Raw genomic sequence first — 18,981 nt, forward strand, 5'->3', positions numbered from 1 at the left:
TCTTTATCTCATTAACACAGAGAATTTAGACGTCACCTAACATACAATATAGTAACAATGACCAAATAACTAAGTTGGTATTTCAAACCATTCCAAACTGATAGTAGCAAAAGCTGACTATATTTTGCTAGAGCATGAAAACTCTAAAATGCTACAGGAACTTTTGTTACTGTAAAAAAAATGAATTTTTAATATCACTGAGCAGTTAGAAGAATACACTCCACAACTAGGAGTATATTTTGATAAACTTTACACACACCTGTAAACCTGTCTTCACTATGCCCATAAACTGTTAAGTTTCCTTTTACCTCTTCCTACCCCTTCCCAGAATCCAACAGTACAGGAAAAAGAAAACGAGCCTCTTCCTTCACTTCTCAGGGCCAGGTCATAGGGTTCCTGAGCTTCAGCAGTGAACCTCAATACTTCCAGTGGATGAATGCATCAGGAAATGTGAAATGGAGAAGTAAAACACTCATGTCCACATGGTATGCACTCATTGATAAGTGGATTATTAGCCCAAATGCTCAAATTACCCAAGATGCACAGACCACATGAAACTCAAGAAGGATGACCAAAGTGTGGATGTTTCACTCCTTCTTTAAAAGTGGAACAAAAATATCCATAAGGAGGAGATAGGGAGTCAAAGTTTAGAGCAGAGACTGAAGAACAGCCAGCCATTCAGAGCCTGCCCCACATGTGGTGCATATATATACAGCCACCAAAACTAGATAAGATTGACGAAGCTAAGAAGTGCAGGCTGACAGGAACACGATGTAGATCTCTCCTGAGAGACACAACCAGAGTATGTCAAATACAGAGGCGAATGCCAGCAGCAAACCACTGAACTGAGAACAGGACCCCCATTGAAGGAATTAGAGAAAGGACTGAAAGAGCTGAAGGAGCTTGCAACCCCATAACAACAATAATGCCAACCAACCAGAGCTTCCAGGGACTAAACCACTACCGAAAAACTATACATGGACTGACCCAGGGCTCCAACTGCATAGGTAGCAGAGAATAGCCTTGTTGGGGCACCAGTGGGAGGGGAAGCCCTTGGTCCTGCCAAGGTTGGACCCCAGTGTAAGGGATTGTTGGGGGAGGTAATGAAGGAGTGAATGAGGAAAACACCCATTTAGAAGGGGAGGGGGAGGGCCTGAGGCCTGATGGACAGGAAACCAGGAAAGGGAATAACATTTGAAATGTAAATAAGAAATACCCAATCTAATAAAAATGGAAGAAAAAAATTCATGTCCAGGACACCAAGTGGCATCCACCCTGATGAGGAGCTATAGCCTTTTGTTATGTTATGATACAAAACCTAAACTGGTCATCTGTAGTGAACAGGACTGTATTGCCTCAATGGTCTAGGTCTGGAAAGCTTGGCAACACATGGTGACAATGACTGAAAGCCACAACCAATCGAAATGCAGAGTTGTAGAACAATGTCCTAAAGGATTTCTCTACACAATACTTCTGCACCTAAGGCTTGGAGAACACTGAAGAATAGGAACTGAAAAGACTGTAAAAGCCAGAGGATCAGGAAGTAAGCTGCAAGTGTGTACCTCTTAGGAACATCAGAAGCTACACACATAATGTCTCACCAACATAACTATTTACACATGAGCTGAACAAGGACAGTAACAGCAACAGAAGGCATGCTGAAGGAGGCAGAGAGAAGAAAGCCCAAGAAGCCTCACTGAGGAAGGCTGGGAGCTGAGGAGGTGCTATCTCCAAGGGAGGAACATAGCAATTGTCCAGTGCCAAATGGTCAGCCTTGAAAACATACAAGGAACAAGACATAGACTGATCAGGTTCTTTTTACATAGATTTAGACATGCATATGCATATATGCACACAGTAACAATTAGTGCAAAAACAGGAACCATGTATTGGAAGCAGAACAGGGAGGGGTATATGTGAAGGTTTGGAGGGAGGAAGGGAAAGGGAAAAATGTTATTAAGTAAATTATAATCTCAAAAATAAAAACTCTGACATTGGCAAGGGCTTCTTGATACATCATAACACAGCAGAAGATATCACATCAGAGAGAGAAGACAGACACAGAAAGACAGCAAAGGGAGCAAATACACTCCATGAGCCCACTCCTTCAGTAAGGTTCTAGCCTACTGCTGAAGGACAGGCCCAGTGACCTAAAATCTTAGGAGGCCCATATCTTAATTGTGCCACAAGAGCAATTCAACAAACATTCCAACCTAGCATGCTCTTTAACCTGTCAACAGAAACTCTTTCTCCACTGTTTTGTTTGGTTTTCTTTCCAAGTAGGGCCAGGGTTTGGTTTGCTTTGGGTTTTTGTCTTTCCTTTCTGACATCATGTACTATTTTTCTTTGTAGTTTTTACCTATGGCCCATTTACAATTCTTTACATTACCTTTTTTAATATTCATTTATTTCATTTTAATGAGTTTCTTTACACTTTATCGTTTTCATTTCACATGCATTTTTTACCACCTTTCCACTCAAAGCAGAAAGCAAAGATGTGACTAGATGCAGAAAGACTGGATGTGATAATACATGCCCAAGGGAAAAATGTATTTTTATTTCACTGCAGGTCCAGCTGACCCCAGAGTAAACTGCCAAGCCAGTCAGAATAGGTTTTCTACTAGCTTCAGATTCCAATCTCCACCCATAAAGTTCCTAGAAGGATGAAACTATCCAAGCAGCCACACAGACCAGAAGCAGAGGTCTCTTAGAATACAAAGTAATGTTTGTTCACGTTCCAAAACACTTTATCCTCTTACTAGAAAACATGATCTAAAAATACCTACCTTCTTATTCTTTATTCGTTCAACAGAACATTTCACAAGTACCTGCTCCTAAGCTGTAGTCATAGTTACAACCAAGCCTCATGTGTTCAATCCCAGGGTGAGGTGTAAGAACTGACTACAGAACTGTAAAGGGAAGCAAAGGGTTAAATTCTTGAGTTTCTGAGGCAAGCCACTGGATGGATATTTGATGCACATGGCACAATAGGGAAGGCCTGGGGGAGCAATTGGAGATAATATTTATCACTGTTTTTTAAATTTAATATTCTTGTTTCTTTGAGACTCATCTACCAAGTTTCTCTTAACTACTTCAGAATCTGTCTCGTATTTCTTTTTTATCTTCATGTACCCAGCACATCTGATGATATTTGTTAAATTTAATTAAATTTAAGTATTGAAGTGATCTCACAACAAAACTTGTGTCAACATTTATAAACCTTATGTTTAGAATGTCAAGTACAGATGCTTTGGTCAAGGACACTGCATGAATAACATGGAAAAGGAAGTGCTGTAGGCGTCTGCACACACACACACACACACACACACACACACACACATGCATGTTTATAACTTTCAAATGCACACACCATTAAATGATTGATGGAATTACAAAGCCAAGTTTCCTTTTGGAATTCTCTCTTAATCATCATATGCTAACCATGTGTTGTAAAACATGTCAAGTCCTTCTCTTCGGTTTAAGATTTATTCTAAGAAAAAGAATGGTGGACATTAAATATCCTCTATGACTCCTTTTGGAAACTTCTTCAAACTTCACATCTGAAATATTTTTCTTAGACTTAAAAATAAAGAATAAGACTTGACATTTCTTAAACACCTGATGCATATGATGATCTTGAAAGACTGGAAACCTTAGTCATTGGCACAATAATGTAAAGAAAACTCACGTGCATGTAAGCACAGCTCAGGAGAACATGTGTTGTACAGTACAGTGTGGCAAAACAGAATCTTAGCAGCTGGCACTCATGTGGGTACCTGATTTTAGCATCAGAAAAAAATTCCATTATTTTATTATTTTGTGTAGAAGTCAGAGAAAATACTTGATTGTTTATTTTATAATTTTTAATATGTATTTTATTAATCTGACCTTTGACAACTATTTCACTGTCAATTTGGAAATCTAGAAAATAGTATTTTTAAGTATATATTACATTAAATAATATATGAGAATTAAACAAATATTAGTTCTATTGCTGTAAGCCTATATTTAATGCTCATTATTAAAGCCACACAAACTTGTATTTTAGCAACTGAAAGTTATTGGGTCAAATTTTATCAGTACTAAGATAAGCTACAGGGGTGCTTAGGGAGAACAATTCTACAGCACAAATGTCACCAGAGACAGCCCTGTGCTAAAACAAAAATATCAGCAGAGACATCCCCAAGCACAGAGTTCACATCTCTTTACCTACTGCCTGCAACAGCACCTCAAACCCAGCAATCAGCATTTAGACCCAAATGCATAGTACAAGCCCTCTCATGAATGATCAAGACATCACACTAGCACATTGCACTTTTGTGGTTTTGTGGACTAGCTAAAAAAAAAATAATAATAATTAACTTGCAGATGTTCAATATATTTTTCATTCTTCCCCTTTGTCCCAATCTTTAGACAAAATTTAGTAACACTCTGGACGGTAAAAATTCAGTCGCTAGGCCAACAGTGATATGTGTTTATAACATAGGTATCTACACGGCCAGGCCAACAGTGATATGTGTTTATGGAACAGGTATCTACATGGCCTGCTTCTTCTCCAAAGTTCAAAGTAGAAAGTTCATGCTCAGTTTAAGCTGATCTCCAGCTTTTAGTATTTATAATCTTTTAATCAAAATATCACACTAGCATAGGTCAAATACACAAGCTTTGGGATAAATCCCTCCTGTAAATGATCCTTAGTGACGAACACTTCATCTACCAAAGCCATTCAGCCAGGTACATCTCCAGTCACAGGACAGCAATGTCCAAGCCCCACATGAAGCTTAAATGCCCAGATCGGAAGACAGGAAGACAGGAAGGCAAGAACAAAAAACAAAAACTAAAACTCAGCTGTTGATGAATTCCATGGGGAAATAAATAAAACGCATGGTCTGGGCTGTACACGTGTGGCGACTGTTACTCTGTGGAACAGAGGTGCCAAACTTTACAGCTGTGACATTGCACCACAGTCCCAGAGAAGAAACCAGCAAGGCATGCAGATACTGGAGACTAGGAAGGGTCTAAGCAAGGTCCCACACAAGAGGCTGGTCATGAGTCCTCGGCCAGGGTGGGCGAATGAGGGAGCATAGAGAGCAATGGGCGGGTAATAAAGAGAAACACAGAGACCTCTCATTTTCACAGACTCTTCCAAGTCCTAAGAAAACAACTTTGTAATTTGCTCAGTCACATGTTTTCACAAAATTTGCAAAACTACAGTATTTTAAGCACAAAACGTTAAATCACTAACATTATATTTTGATTTATTTGTCACACTACACCTTTTTGTGCACAGCACAGACATTTTAGGACCAAGCTTACTGCTAGTTCAGTTCAGGACATATTTCCATTGAAATTATCAAAGTGCATTCATATGCATTTATTTTCCAGTTGCTTCCAGTTACAGACAACTGATTGCTGTTGGTCCCTGAAAGTACACTTTCCATGAACTGCTGACCACTCTAACTTACTCTGCCATAAAAGACGACAGAAGGCTCAGAAGCCACACTAACACAGAGGAGTAAGATGCCAAGTCCAATAAAGGGCTGAGGCAGCGGAAAGAAATGTATGAAAGGCACAGCACCAGAAGACAAAGGCTCTTCCCAATGTCAGACATGGAAAGTGTTAAGGAGAGAACCAATGTTGATCCAGATCCAGCTTAGATACAGGTCTCTCTTGTCAAATAAACGGTGTGAACACAATCACAATTACTGTAAGTGTATCAACATCGAAATGTTATGAAGTCTTAACTTCTGATGGAAACTGTATAACAGGATACATTTTAGAACTGCTGTCTTTTAAAACTAATACTGTCCGAAACAGAGTAAGCCTGCCTCTCAGATACAATTTTAATTATTCCAACTGCTTAAAATTTTAAAAATATATTTGACCAATACCTCAAAGTAGACTAAATTATGTTATTTATTCTGGTCAAAAAATAACAAAATCATCCTATAGGGAACTGAAAATGTATAAACAATGAACAATGGAAAAAGTAATACAGCTAGGTTTGATGTATGCCAAGAACCACAGCATTTGGATGCCTAAGGCTCAAGAACTAAGAACTCAAGGTCAGCTCGGAACAAATAGTAACCTTCAAGCCAGCTTGGACTACACTGCAGGCCCCCACTGAAGTTAAGGAGAGACATAAGAAATAAACTGGTATGTATGCTAGGTGATTGTTTTACTAGACATGTTTTTCTAGATTTTATTATATCTGATACATATCTTCTTAAATTAAGTCATTCAAAAAATACTAGATGAACTAAGCAGCACATTAAAAATAGCACTCTAGATTCCAGACCCCAATATACACACACAGGTAAACAGTTTAATTAAATTGAGGCAAAAATATGAAGTACAATCGGGATTCAGAAAAGATGAAAAAGAAAAAAAAATTTAACAATAAACAAAACATGGAGAAGAAAATAATGTTTAAATACAGACACCAAGGAAAAATAGAGAATAACTAAAAAAGCAAACTAAGTTCTGATTTCAAAACAAAACTACATCCTTTCCAGTATAGTTCCCAAAGAGAAGCTTAAAAACTAAGGAAAAATAAAGATTTCCTAAAAAAGTAAAAGAGATTGACAACAGATTCCAAAAAGTGTCTACACACACAAAAAGGGGGGTGAGGGGCTTTAGGTTTTCGTCAGCCTAGAATTCTATATCCACCAAGATTATTGTTCTCTCAGCATATACTTATCAAATTCTATTCATGTCAGACTCTACCTACATGGTTATAATACAATGAGACATAAAACAGGAAAAGTCCCTAACTGGACAGAGCTTACAGATTAGAAGAATACTGTATTCAAAAAAAGTAAAGCCAAAAAGTAATCCTTTATTTGTCTGTCCTCTCCTGCTGTCCTAAAACTTTTTTATTTCAATTAAAAGAGACTGGAACACCGAAGTTCCTATAGTAGATGTCTTTAAATGATTTAGCCAATTGCACAGCCTGGGCTTTACTGTTCATACATGACATCATCTCTTACGTCCCACAGACCCTGCAGATCTTTCTGTACATAGCATATATGTGCAGAAAGATGCATCAGTCCGGCACTGCTCTTACAGTTCCCATAGTGCACGTAGTTCGCATTTCAGCCCTGTGCATCCATTAGTATCTCACCGACCTCCTTCACCACACAGCAGACTGCATAAGCATGGGTGTTACCAGCAGTCAGCACAGTCACCTCAAATAGAGTAGCACTGTATTGAACTGTTACCCATCCCCAAAGGAACGTCTACATGTGTTGGGGATTGGTTCTAATTCTTTGTCTTAATTCAGCTCCCAGAATCACATGGGAGTCTATGCATTCAGATGCTAAAGGAAGCCTGAAGCCTGAAGCCTGAAGCCTGCCCCGAGTAGATTCTAATTGGGAAATAAGGTTGTTTGTCAATGGCCAGGGTGAAAGAGGTGGGACTTTCAGATTGCACAGGCAAGGAACAAGGGGAGGAGAAGAAGGTAAGAATTGCCATGACTAAGAGGCAGAGGGATTAAACTTAAGAGCTGCAGCCATGTAAGAATGTGGGAAAGTAGCCCTAGGGGTCACTCCACCGATTGGGTCTTGGGTAGCAGAGATGAAATGTTGCTTTAGCAAGTTGACTCAGCAAAGTTGGAGGGAAGGATATATGCTGGTGGCAGGGAGGATTAGAAATGCCCAGACATTGAGCTAGGCATTGAGTCTAGGCATATCAAAATTAGCTGCTGGGGTGTGTGTGTGTGTGTGTGGGTGGGTGGGTGTGTGTGTGTGTGTGTGTGTGTGTGTGTGTGTGTGTGTGTGTCATTCGAGAATCCGGAGCTCTTAGGCACAGTGGTTTAACAAATTTACTGCTACATACATGTGATTGGATTTGGAGTTATTTAAAGGACATATTTCTAGGTCTGTTCATGAAGATGTTTCCAGAGAAATTTAACTATCAACTTTATATGTTGGGGTCATAAACTGAAGCAAAAAAAAACCATAAAAACAACAAAAAAAAAGGAAGGAAGAGGAAAAAGCAAGCTGAGTACTAGCACTCATCTCTGCATCCTGACAGTAGAGGAGATGTGACAGAGCAGATGTCCAGCATGTCTGCCACCATGCCTTCTCAGCATAATGGACTGTGTCCCCTCAAACCAAGAGCCAGAAGCAGCCATTCTTTTCCTCACATGGCTGTTGTCAGGTATTAGCAAGAAAAGAAACTAGCATACAAAATACATCTGGAAATACATGATCTTGTTACAGAACTCAAGAGCTTATCTACAGGAAAATTAACCATTTTCAGTTAAACTACTGAATGTTGTATATCAACTATTATTTTAAAGCTATTAAGCCCCCTTCCAATCTGCACCTCCACTTGAACCCCTAGCAGATTTCTGAGCCTGCCCTGGGACCCCACAGCCTACCTACTCTGAGGAGGTCTGCCATAACCAAGTGAGAATCCTGCCCCAATACCCATGCCAGCTGGGAACCTCCCTCACCACCCAGAGTCCAGCAGATGTGGAATCTACTCCACTCTGGCCGAACATCATCCCCATTCCGGTCTGCACCTCCACCTGAACCCTGCCCACGCAACCTCACCCCAAGACCCCCACAGTCTACCAGTCTCCCAGGAGGTCTGCCATAACCAGGAACATAGCCTACCTGTGTCCCAGGAAGTTTGACATACATACATACATACATACATACATACATACATACATACATACATATATCAACATGCCTGTCACTGGACTCTAAAGCCATGCTCTCTCTCAGGAGGCCTGCCCAAACCAGGGACACAAGAACACAGGAACACAAAAGGCCTACTGTCACAAGGGACACAGGAGGCCTGCTCTAACCAGAGACAATACTGCATACTTCCTAGGATTCTTGTTCTAGACCAGGTCACACAGTTCAACCTGCCTCCAAGGAATCCTTCTCCAGCCTAAGATACCCAGGCCAGTTAACACCAGAGGCAAGCAGATGGCGAAAGGCAAGTGCAAGAGCATAAGCAACAGAAGCCAATGTAATCCGGCAACCTCAGAACCTAATTCTCTACCACAGCAAGCCCAGGATATCCTAGCACACCTAAAGAGCAAGACTCTGACCTGGAGTCCAATCTCATGAAGAAGAAGAGGCTTTTATTTGAGGAGGATATAAATAATTCCCTTAAAGAAATACAGGGAGAAAAACAGGCAAACTGGTAGAAGCCCTAAAGAGGAAACAAATAAATCCCTTAAGGAAATACAGGAAATCACAATTAAACAGACTTTGAAGGAATTGAACAATATAGTCTAAGACCTAAAAATAAGGAAATCATAAATGGAGGCAAACCTAGAAATGAAAAACCAAGAAATGAGTAAAGAAACTGTAGGTGTCAGAATATAAGAGATGGAAGTGAGTGGAAGATAGCATAGAAAATATCAGCATATTGGTTAAAGAAACTACAAAGGGTAAAAAATTCCTAACTCAAGTCTGGGACACAATGAAAAGATCAAACCAAAGAATAATAGGTATAAAAGAGGATGAAGATTCCCAGTTCAAAGGGCCTTCATCTTCAACAAAGTCATAGAAGAAAATTTCTCTAACTTAAAGGGCCATAAACATACAAGAAGCCTACAGAAAATTAAAGAGACTAGACCAAAAAAGAAAATCCTCCCCACTAGATAATTATCAAAACACTAAATGTACAGAACAGACAATATCAAAAGCCATAAGGGGATAAAAACAAGTAATATAGAAAGTCTACCCTATGAGAATTACACTAGATCTTCAAGAGAGATGTTAAAAGCCAGAAAACGCTAGGCAGATGCCATACAGACCACAAGAGACCTCAGATGCCAGCCTAGGCTACTATATATAACAAGTAAAACTCTCTAAATCACCATAGATGGAGAAACCAAGACATGCCATGAAAAAAGAGAATTAAAACAATATCTTTCTTCTAATCCAGCCCTACGGAGGATACTAGAAGCAAAACTATAACACAAGGAGGGTAACTACACACAAGAAATTAGTCATATCACAACAAACCCAAAAGAAGAGAATCTGACACACAAATACCTCCATCAACAAAAACAACAGTTACTAACAATCATTGGTCTTTAATATCTCTCAGAATCAATGGACTCAATTCCCCAGTAAAAAGACACAGGCTGACAGACTGAATATGCAAATAGGGTCCATCATTTTGCTTCATGCAAGAAACACACCTCAGCAACAAAGAGAGACAGTATCTCAGAGTAAAGGGCTCAAAGAAAGGTTTCCAAGCAAACAGTACAGAGAAACAAGCCCAAGTCACCATTCTATTATCCAATAAAATAGACTTTCCACCAACAGTAATCAAAAAAAAAAATTTTGAGAAGGACACTTCATAGTCTCAATTCTGAACATCAATGCACCAAACAACAGGGCACCTACATTCATAAAAGAAAATTTACTAAAGCTCAAAATACACATTGAACCTCACATAGCAATAGTGGAATTCAATATCATACTCTCACTAATCAACAAGTCATTGAAACAGAAACTAAACAGAGACACAATAAAAATTAACAGAAGTTATGAACAAAATAGATTTAACAGTTATCTATAGAACTTTTCATCCCAAAACAAAAGAATATAACTTCTCAGCACCTCTTGGAACGTTCTCCAAATCTGGCCATATAAATGGACACAAAACAAGCTTCAACAGATGGAAGATTAAAACAACCATATGCATTCTGTCAGATCATCACAGACTAAGGCTGGACTTCAGTAACAACAAAAACAACAGAAAGCCCACATACTCATGGAAATTGAACAACTCTACTCAATGATAACTTGGTCACAGAAGAAATAAAGAAATTAAAGACTTTTTAGAATTTAATGAAAATGAAGGCACAGCATAACCAAGCATGGAGAACACAATGAAAACAGTGTTCATTCATAGTACTAAGTGCCTTCATAAAAAAATTGGAGAGACCATATACTAGTAACTTAACAGTATACCTGAAAGCTTAGAACAAATAGAATAGACAGAAGGAAAAACTCAAGGCTGAAATCAACCAATTAGAAACAAAGAAAACAATACAAAGAATCAACAAAACCAATAGCTGGTTCTTTGAAGAAATTTATAAGATAGATAAACCCTTAGTCAAACTGAAGGGCTCAAAGACAGTAACTAAATTAACAAAATCAGAAATGAAAAGGGAGGCATAACAACAGAAACTGAGGAAATTCATCAGATCTTCCTTCAAAAGCCCCTACTCAACAAAACTGAAAAATTGAGATGAAACGGGTAATTTTCTAGACTAAAGTTAAATAAAGATCAGGTAAACAGTCCCATAACCACTAAGGGAATACAAGCAGTCATTAACAGTCTCATCACCAAAAATAGCACAGGGCCAGATGGTTTTAGCACAGAGTTCTACCAGACCTTCAAAGAAAAGTTAATACCAATACTACTGAAACTATTCCACAAAATAGAAACAGGAGGAACACTACATAATTCATTCTATGAAGCCATTCTGATACCTAAACCACACAAAGACCCAACAAAGACTGAGAATTTCAGATCAATTTCACTTGTGAATATCAATGCAAGAATACTCAACAAAATTAGTTCTGCCTGAAGACCCAGCTATACCACTCTTGGGCATATACCCAAAAGATGCCCCACCATGCCACAAGGATATATGCTCCACTATGTTCATAGCAGCCTCATTTGTAATAGCCAGAAGCTGGAAATAACCTAGATGACCCTCAACCAAAGAATGGACACAGAAAATATGGTTCATTTACGCAATGGAATACTATTCAGCTATTAAAACGAGGGCATCATGAACTCTGCAGGCAAATGGACAGAACTAGAATATACATCCTGAGAGAGGTAACCCAGACCCAAAAGGCCATGCATGGTATGTACTTACTGCTCAGTGCATATTAGCCACAAGGTACAAAATACTTATAATAAAACTCACACACCATATGAAGTTTAACAAGAAGAAAGGCTCAAATGAGGATGCTTCAATCCCCTTAGAAGGGAGGAAGAAAATAATCATGGGAGGCAAAGGGAGAGAGGAACCTGGGTGGGAGAGTAGAGGGGAGCAGAAAAGTGGGGCAGGATCAGGCATGGGGGAAGACAGGAGAGAGCCAGAGAATGAATGGAAATTTACAGCTGTGAGGGTTGGAGGAGGAACCTCTAAAAAGTCTCAGAGACCTGAGGCATGAGAAGTTCCCTGGACTCAATGGGATGACCTTAGCCAAAATGCCCAACAGTGGGGCGATGGAACCTGAAGAGACCACCTCCAGCAGATAGACAGGGCCCTCGGTAGAGGGATGGGCCATCCACCTACCTTAAAAATTGTTGACCCAGAGTTATTCCTGTCTAAAGAAATGTGGGGACAAATATGGAGCAGAGACTGAAGAAAAGATCCCGGCCCAACTTGGGATCCATCTCATGGGCAGGCACCAAACCCTGACAATATTCCTGATGCAGTTTTGTGCTTGCAGACAGGAGCCTAGCATAGCTGTCCTCTGAGAGGCTCTGCCAGCAGCCGAAACTGACAGATGCAGATACTTACAGCAAACTATTGGACTGTGGTAAGGAACTCCTATGGAAAAGTTAGGGGAAGGACTGAAGAAGCTGAAGGGGATTACAACTGCAAAGGAAGAACAATAATATTAACTAACCCAGACCCCTCACAGCTTCCAGAAACTAAGCCGCCAACCAAAGAGCATATGGGCTGGTCCAAGGCCCCTGGCACTTAATTTAGCAGAGTACTGCATTGTCTAGCCTCTGGGTGAGAGGATGTGTACCTAATCCTCTTGTAGAAATTCATGCCCCAGAAAGAGGGATGGTGCGGTGGGGGAGGGAGGGAGTGTCAGGTGGGGCAGGGAGCATCCTTTCACAGACAAAGGGGAAAAGGGATGGGGTGAAGAACTCTGGGAGGGTGGATCAGGAAGGGGGAGCAACATTTGGAATGTAAGTAAATAAAATAATTTAATTTAAAGAAAAAGAAAAATGTTATGACAAGGTTAATTGGTGAACATGATAGCAGCATCTGGATTATATGTGCACTATGATCCCACGTGGCATTGGTGTCATTCCTGCAGATGTGGGAATTCAGATGATTATGTTATCACACTCGGGTTTTAACATTAAACGTTTATCATGACAACTCATCCTTAACTCATTTCTCCCATTCACACAACAGCACAGGCAGAGTACGGAATTAAACAGGGTGAGAGAGCTAAATATACAGGTACAAACTTGTAACCCATCAAAGACCTAAAGTTAGAAAAGAAGAATGCCAAAGGGCATATGGCAGTGACTTGGGTCTCTTCTCAAATAAGTAAAAGTTGCTATGACAGGAACTAATGAAGTGGTATCAAGTTCTCCCAGCCATTCAACACTAGCCATTGAAATATACAGGAAATGGCTCAAAGTCAAATTTTTCCTTCTTCCATTTAAAAAAAGGAAAAGAAAGAGAAGTCTATGAAATTTTTTTTAATATAGAAAAAAGAAAAAACCTTTACTTACCAAGTTGGCCATATAAATTGTGAGCAGCCCTCTCCTGTAAATAATTTTTAAAAAAGAAAGATTAAGCTTTGATCTGACTTTTAATTATTTTATTATCAAAAATCTATCAAAAAATTTATCAGGAGTCTAAAACCACACTAATACTAATATATTAGAAAGTAAGCAAATTGTGTTGAGCGCTCCTTTAAATATGCTGAGTTGAACCTACATTGATTCTCTAGGTCATTCTAGTAATATGTCATAATAAGATTCTACTTGATTGTCATGAAATATTTTAAGTTAATACGCTTTGTTACTAGAAAACCCACTGAAATCTCTGTATTCTACATTAGAGATATTTCCCCCTTTTTGAGATGGAGTCTCTACTGGCCAGGCTGGTCTCAAATGTCTGAATTCATGCAGCCCTGTAGAGTAGCTGGCACTTCCAACACACACTTGCTATACATTCTGATGTGCTGGAGGATCCATAATTCAGTAAGAAGAAATGCTAAGGAATTTCCTCGGCAAAAAGTCAAGGCCAGGGGGTTGGGAATTTAGCTCAGTGGTAGAGCGCTTGCCTAGCAAGCACAAGGCCCTGGGTTCGATCCCCAGCTCCGAAAAAAAAGAAAAGAAAAAAAAAAGGAAAAAAAAAGTCAAGGCCAGAACAATTCTGACTAAACATAATTTTATCAAAACATCGGATTATCTTGTTATTTCGTACAAAAGTAACTAAGCAATTTGTTCATAAGAAACTACAATCCATTTGTCACTGGTTACAAACTCTCCCATTTATCATATTAATAAGTAGACATGTGAAAAGGAAACAAAAGTTCTCTCAATACAGCTACAGAAAAAAATATTTTTATCAAACACATTTAATGAGACCTCACGTCAAGCCTCAAAGATAATGACATCTTTTAAATAACTTACTTTTAGTGTATCTGAGAAATAAAAAAAAAAAAACACATTCTATTCTCTAAAGAAAAGATCCCATGCCTTAATATGAGTTCAGGGAAAGAGTGAAATCATAAACAGAAAATTCAAAATCTCACTCAGATCTGAATGACAAGCACTTTCAGGACCCAGAGGAAAAGTACTTCATATCCAAAACAAGTTGCTAATATCCATCACCTTAATGTAAATATCATGCCAGGCTTAAATATCAATATTACACATACAATTATATATGTAATATAGATGTAATTATATCATAACCATATGCATTCTTGACTGTTTATTATTTAAAAATAGCTAAGACTAATATTTCCAAAGCTACGCATAGGCAGTATGGCTTAAAACTTATGAATAGATTTAGGAAACCATAGTTCTAGTCAACTTTTATTCCCTGTACCTTATCACTAAAATGAAAAAACAGAATTCCATATCTGTTCACCTTTTGTTTAAGATAAAATTATCTAAAGACAGTAAATTATCCATTTATATGTTGGTGGTAATCGACCTAATTGGACCTAAGGCCTGCTGACAGGAAAGAAATCTTGCTGGTACTAGAAACCTGGCCAACTACCCAGGGCTAGTAAGGTCAAGGATCTTACGGGAGGACTTACTATAACCACATTACTAAACCAGTACAACTCCTAACTGTGTAAATACTTTCTCTCATACCCAAAGACCAGTATGGCTCTCACCCCTCATCGAAGAACTACTATCCTGATGGATGGAGACTATCACAGAATACTGGCCAAAATGCAGAGAAAAAAGGATATGGTATTAAGCCCCAGTGGCTATATTAACAACACAATTCCTGCCCTAAAGTTCAGGAATATCAGGGGAAAGAGGGCAGAAAGATTGTAAAAGCCAGAGAAACAGGAAGGCTACCATGAATGACAGACACATTTCAACCATAAGAGCCCAACAATATGGCAGACTGAATAAGACCCAAGTAAGGCCAATGTCAATAGACAGAGTAAGGAGGAAGGGGTAACTCTCACATGACCTCGTCCCTAGACAAAGAACTATAGGTAAATAAGAACTGTTAACAGAGGGGGAATTAGTCTTCACCAGGAATGGGTTCATAATTTGTTAGCCAATACCAACCCATCAACCTTAAAATTACATACATATAAGCAATGCTAAACAAATTCAGCAGGTTAGTGTGTTTGTGTATGTAACTAACAATTAAGGGAAAAGAGGCCAAAAATTGGGGGTGGAGGGAGTATATAGGAAGGGTTAGAGAAGGGCAGAAATGATGTGATTATAATTGCATCATCAATATGTAAACTGTGACTAGTCAATCTAAAAGTAGGGATAGCAGCACTCCCATACACTATGACCTCAGGGATGTTACCTCCTGAGCTGCTGCAAATGATCCTCAGCAAAATAAGATACACACACATACACACACACACACACACACACACACACACACACACACACACACACACGTACATGTGTTTGTATATATGTGTATGTATATGAATTACTGGTGGGTCAGAGAGATGGTTCATAAGGTAGAGGTTCCTGGAATCAATCCTGACAACCTGAGTTCAATTCCCATGACCCTCATAGGAAGGAGAGAACTGACCCACGAATGCAGTCCTCTAACCTCAACACATTAGCATGCACACATACACATACTCACACACAATCTTTTTACGGTTTGTCGTGATAAAATCAAGAAGGTTGCTTTTATCAAGCTGTCAATTATAATTTACAGAAAAATAATTCTCAGGGCTTTACACAGATATATACACATACAAATATAAACAAACTTAAATATAAACCCTTGGCCCCTAAGGGGGTCTCTGGGAACCCCTCTATCCTTCTCCTTCACCCAAGGGCTTTTTAAAAATGATTCATTTGGACCATCAATAACAAACTTGAAGCTACTCTGATTTACCTATAAGTTGAAAAGCAGAGAAAAATTTTAGTTTCTACTCTGAATTCTGCATCTCCAAAATTAGGTAGAGACACCTATAATGGGTTAAAAAGTAAGATATGCTCAGTTTAAAGGGGTACATGCCATCTGCTCTGACAGTAAATGAAAAGTAAAGGCTTAGAGACACCAGGGAAACCACAGTTCCCACTGACAGGACTAGGTCCAGCACCCCCAGAGGCTTTGCTTTGGCCACCCCGTTTCTCTGGTGTTGTCAAAAGACAATACCACCTCCTGGGTGCCAAGGGCAAGGAAGGATAGCTCAGGGCTTCCTATTAGTACTAACAGCACAATTTTAAATTTTCCCTTTTTAAAATACTTTAAAACTCAGGTAGTCAAGCTCCCTACTGTGCTCCTCCTGACATCATCTGAGGGAGAAAACTGTATCACCACCTCATTTTGCTCCATCCTTTCCTCTGGCGTGCCCCTGAAGTGCTGGGCTCGGGAGTTGCAGTGGCCCTGGGGCCACAATAAGCAGCTGCAAAGAAGTTCCCACTTACATCTGGCTCAAGGCACTTGAAAGACCCCAGCTCAAGAAACCCTGCAGGACGCTCAAGAGTGGCCCTCTACCCACCACCAGAACCTAGTACCCAAGAGCCAAGTGAGGTGTGACGTGGAACTCCACGGGTATCCAAGAGGTTGCTTCATGCTGGAGTCCCGCCCACTCTGTGATGTCATAGCTCTTACCATCCATCAGTACAGTGTAACTGACTTTGAGGTCCAACAGGCTTGAATCACCCAAGTCTCCTTCCTCAGCAGGACGTAGCCTATTACACACAGCGCAGTATCTGGATCTCTTAGTTTCCTGGTCTATCTCAATCTTCCGTACTTTCCTTTGTATTGGCTACACATGCCTCCTTGAGGTCACCTTGTATACTGGACAGAAATTCAATCACTGGCCAGTTCAGCTCGTTCTCTGTGCCTCATTTCAACTCATATTCCTTCTGACTTTCTGACAATGTCCCAAAAACCTCGAGGGCCTCCTCAGACCTTTGGCTCAACAGCTTATAGCCAAGACGATAGACCCCCACCTCCCACTCACCCCACTAATGTTTTTTTTAATGTCTCTGTTTCTCTCTGTCATAGTCTCTCTCTCTCTGTCTCTCTCTCTGTCTCTCTCTGCGCCTGTCTCTCTCTCTCTCTCTCTCTCTCTCTCTCTCTCTCTCTCTCTCTCTCTCTCTCTCTCTCTCAAGTCTTTTAAGCTACCACACAAAATTTTAGAAGCTACACTAAATCACTAAATCACTGTTACAACAAACCCTTCAACCCCAGCATCAACACACCTAAAGGAAAGAGAATAATTAGATTTATATAACACTAGTAGATTAAAAAGTACATAAATGAGGGAAGAGCAGGGCTTCATTTTGAACGTTACTGCACATATGATTTAGCCAGCCCCTAGGTTTTGATTGAAACTGGATACCACATTTCCTGAGGTCACTGAGGACCCAGCAAGAACAATCTAACTTCTCAATAATAAATACATACATACGTGATTATTAAAGACATATATAAAGCATGTCTGTATCCCACAAAGAGAAAAGGAGATAATACAGAAACAAGGACAGTTTCCAAACAGTGCAAGTCTATTTGCATTAAGACTGCTACTTGACTACCTGAGAAAACCCTGTGAGGTATAGCTTTGTAAAAGTGCTTCCCCTCTAAGATATAAGAATGCAAGTCAAACGCTCAGTCTAAGGGACAAGTGCAGGGTCCCATTCTGTCACAGGAATGTATCATTCACTGAACAGGACAAGCACATCAGAGATCGGTGGAAAAGCCTTGCTGTGGAAATACAAGTATCTCAAGAACCTAGAGACCAAACTCATAGGACCCTTCGATTTGCATATTGCATCCTTCTTTTATCTTTGCTCTGTCTGCTTAGATGTTTCTTAACTATTATACTGCTTAATAACTCAATCAAAAAATGTGCTTAAAATAAAACAGCAGTCTTCATTTAATCCATTTTTAAGCATACTGTATTAACTTATCCAACATAAAACTAAATAGCAAAGCAAATTCCACAGGGAAAAAAAAATCAATCAGATCAACTTCTTTCTGGACCAGGAGGCACTTCCTAGAGTCAGAGAGAAAAGCTCCTTCTTAGCAGCCCTCCTGGGGGTAAGCTAGGTGTTACCAGGCTTCCAGCTGAGCCAAGATGAACCCCATTCTTTGTGGCACAAGTTTCTAAAGCAGCCCTGGAAACAACTTCAAAGCTCTCTTAGAAGCTCACAGTGATGTGATTAGGGCTCAACTCAGTGTCCCTCCTTCCCTTGGTAGAACTAATTGGCAAAGAGCTCTTAACTCTGGGCGGACTGGTGAACTGATGGCTGGCTGGGATGCCAGAGTAAAACGGATAAGAACCAGGGAGAAAAAAGAAGGGAAGACATGGGAGAATATAAAGACACAGTCATAAGTATCTACTATGCATAGAGAAAACAGATAAAACACTTTCTATGTTTTCATCTCAAAGAAACTAAAGCTATCACACAGCTCAACAGCACATGACTCCATCATTAGAGAAAAGTTTTCACTGTCAATAAACCTTTCCAAGTTTAAAAACCTAGACTACAAATATTACTATTTCAAAAAACAGCAAAACAAACAACAACAAATAAAACACGTGA

At 39.6% G+C, this 18,981-nt stretch overlaps 1 protein-coding gene across 5 annotated transcripts in view; it reads right to left on the bottom strand.

Moving 5' to 3' along the window:
• The window catches only part of Tmem135 (transmembrane protein 135), a 273,477-nt gene that overhangs the window by 142,768 nt on the left and 111,728 nt on the right, over nucleotides 1-18,981 (bottom strand). For 2 of the 5 annotated variants that reach the window (NM_001013896.1, XM_039105814.2), the window contains exon 4: nucleotides 13,483-13,516. The exons of 1 other annotated variant lie outside the window; for it this stretch is intronic. In NM_001013896.1, the coding sequence (NP_001013918.1) occupies nucleotides 13,483-13,516 (34 nt within the window). Of the gene's footprint in view, nucleotides 1-13,482; nucleotides 13,517-16,747; nucleotides 17,382-18,981 lie in introns of those variants that run through there. 2 more of the 5 variants (XM_039105799.2, XM_039105807.2) reach the window with 2 other exon arrangements.

This window comes from Rattus norvegicus, chromosome 1 (genome assembly GCF_036323735.1).
Source record: "Rattus norvegicus strain BN/NHsdMcwi chromosome 1, GRCr8, whole genome shotgun sequence".
Taxonomy (NCBI): Eukaryota; Metazoa; Chordata; class Mammalia; order Rodentia; family Muridae; genus Rattus; species Rattus norvegicus.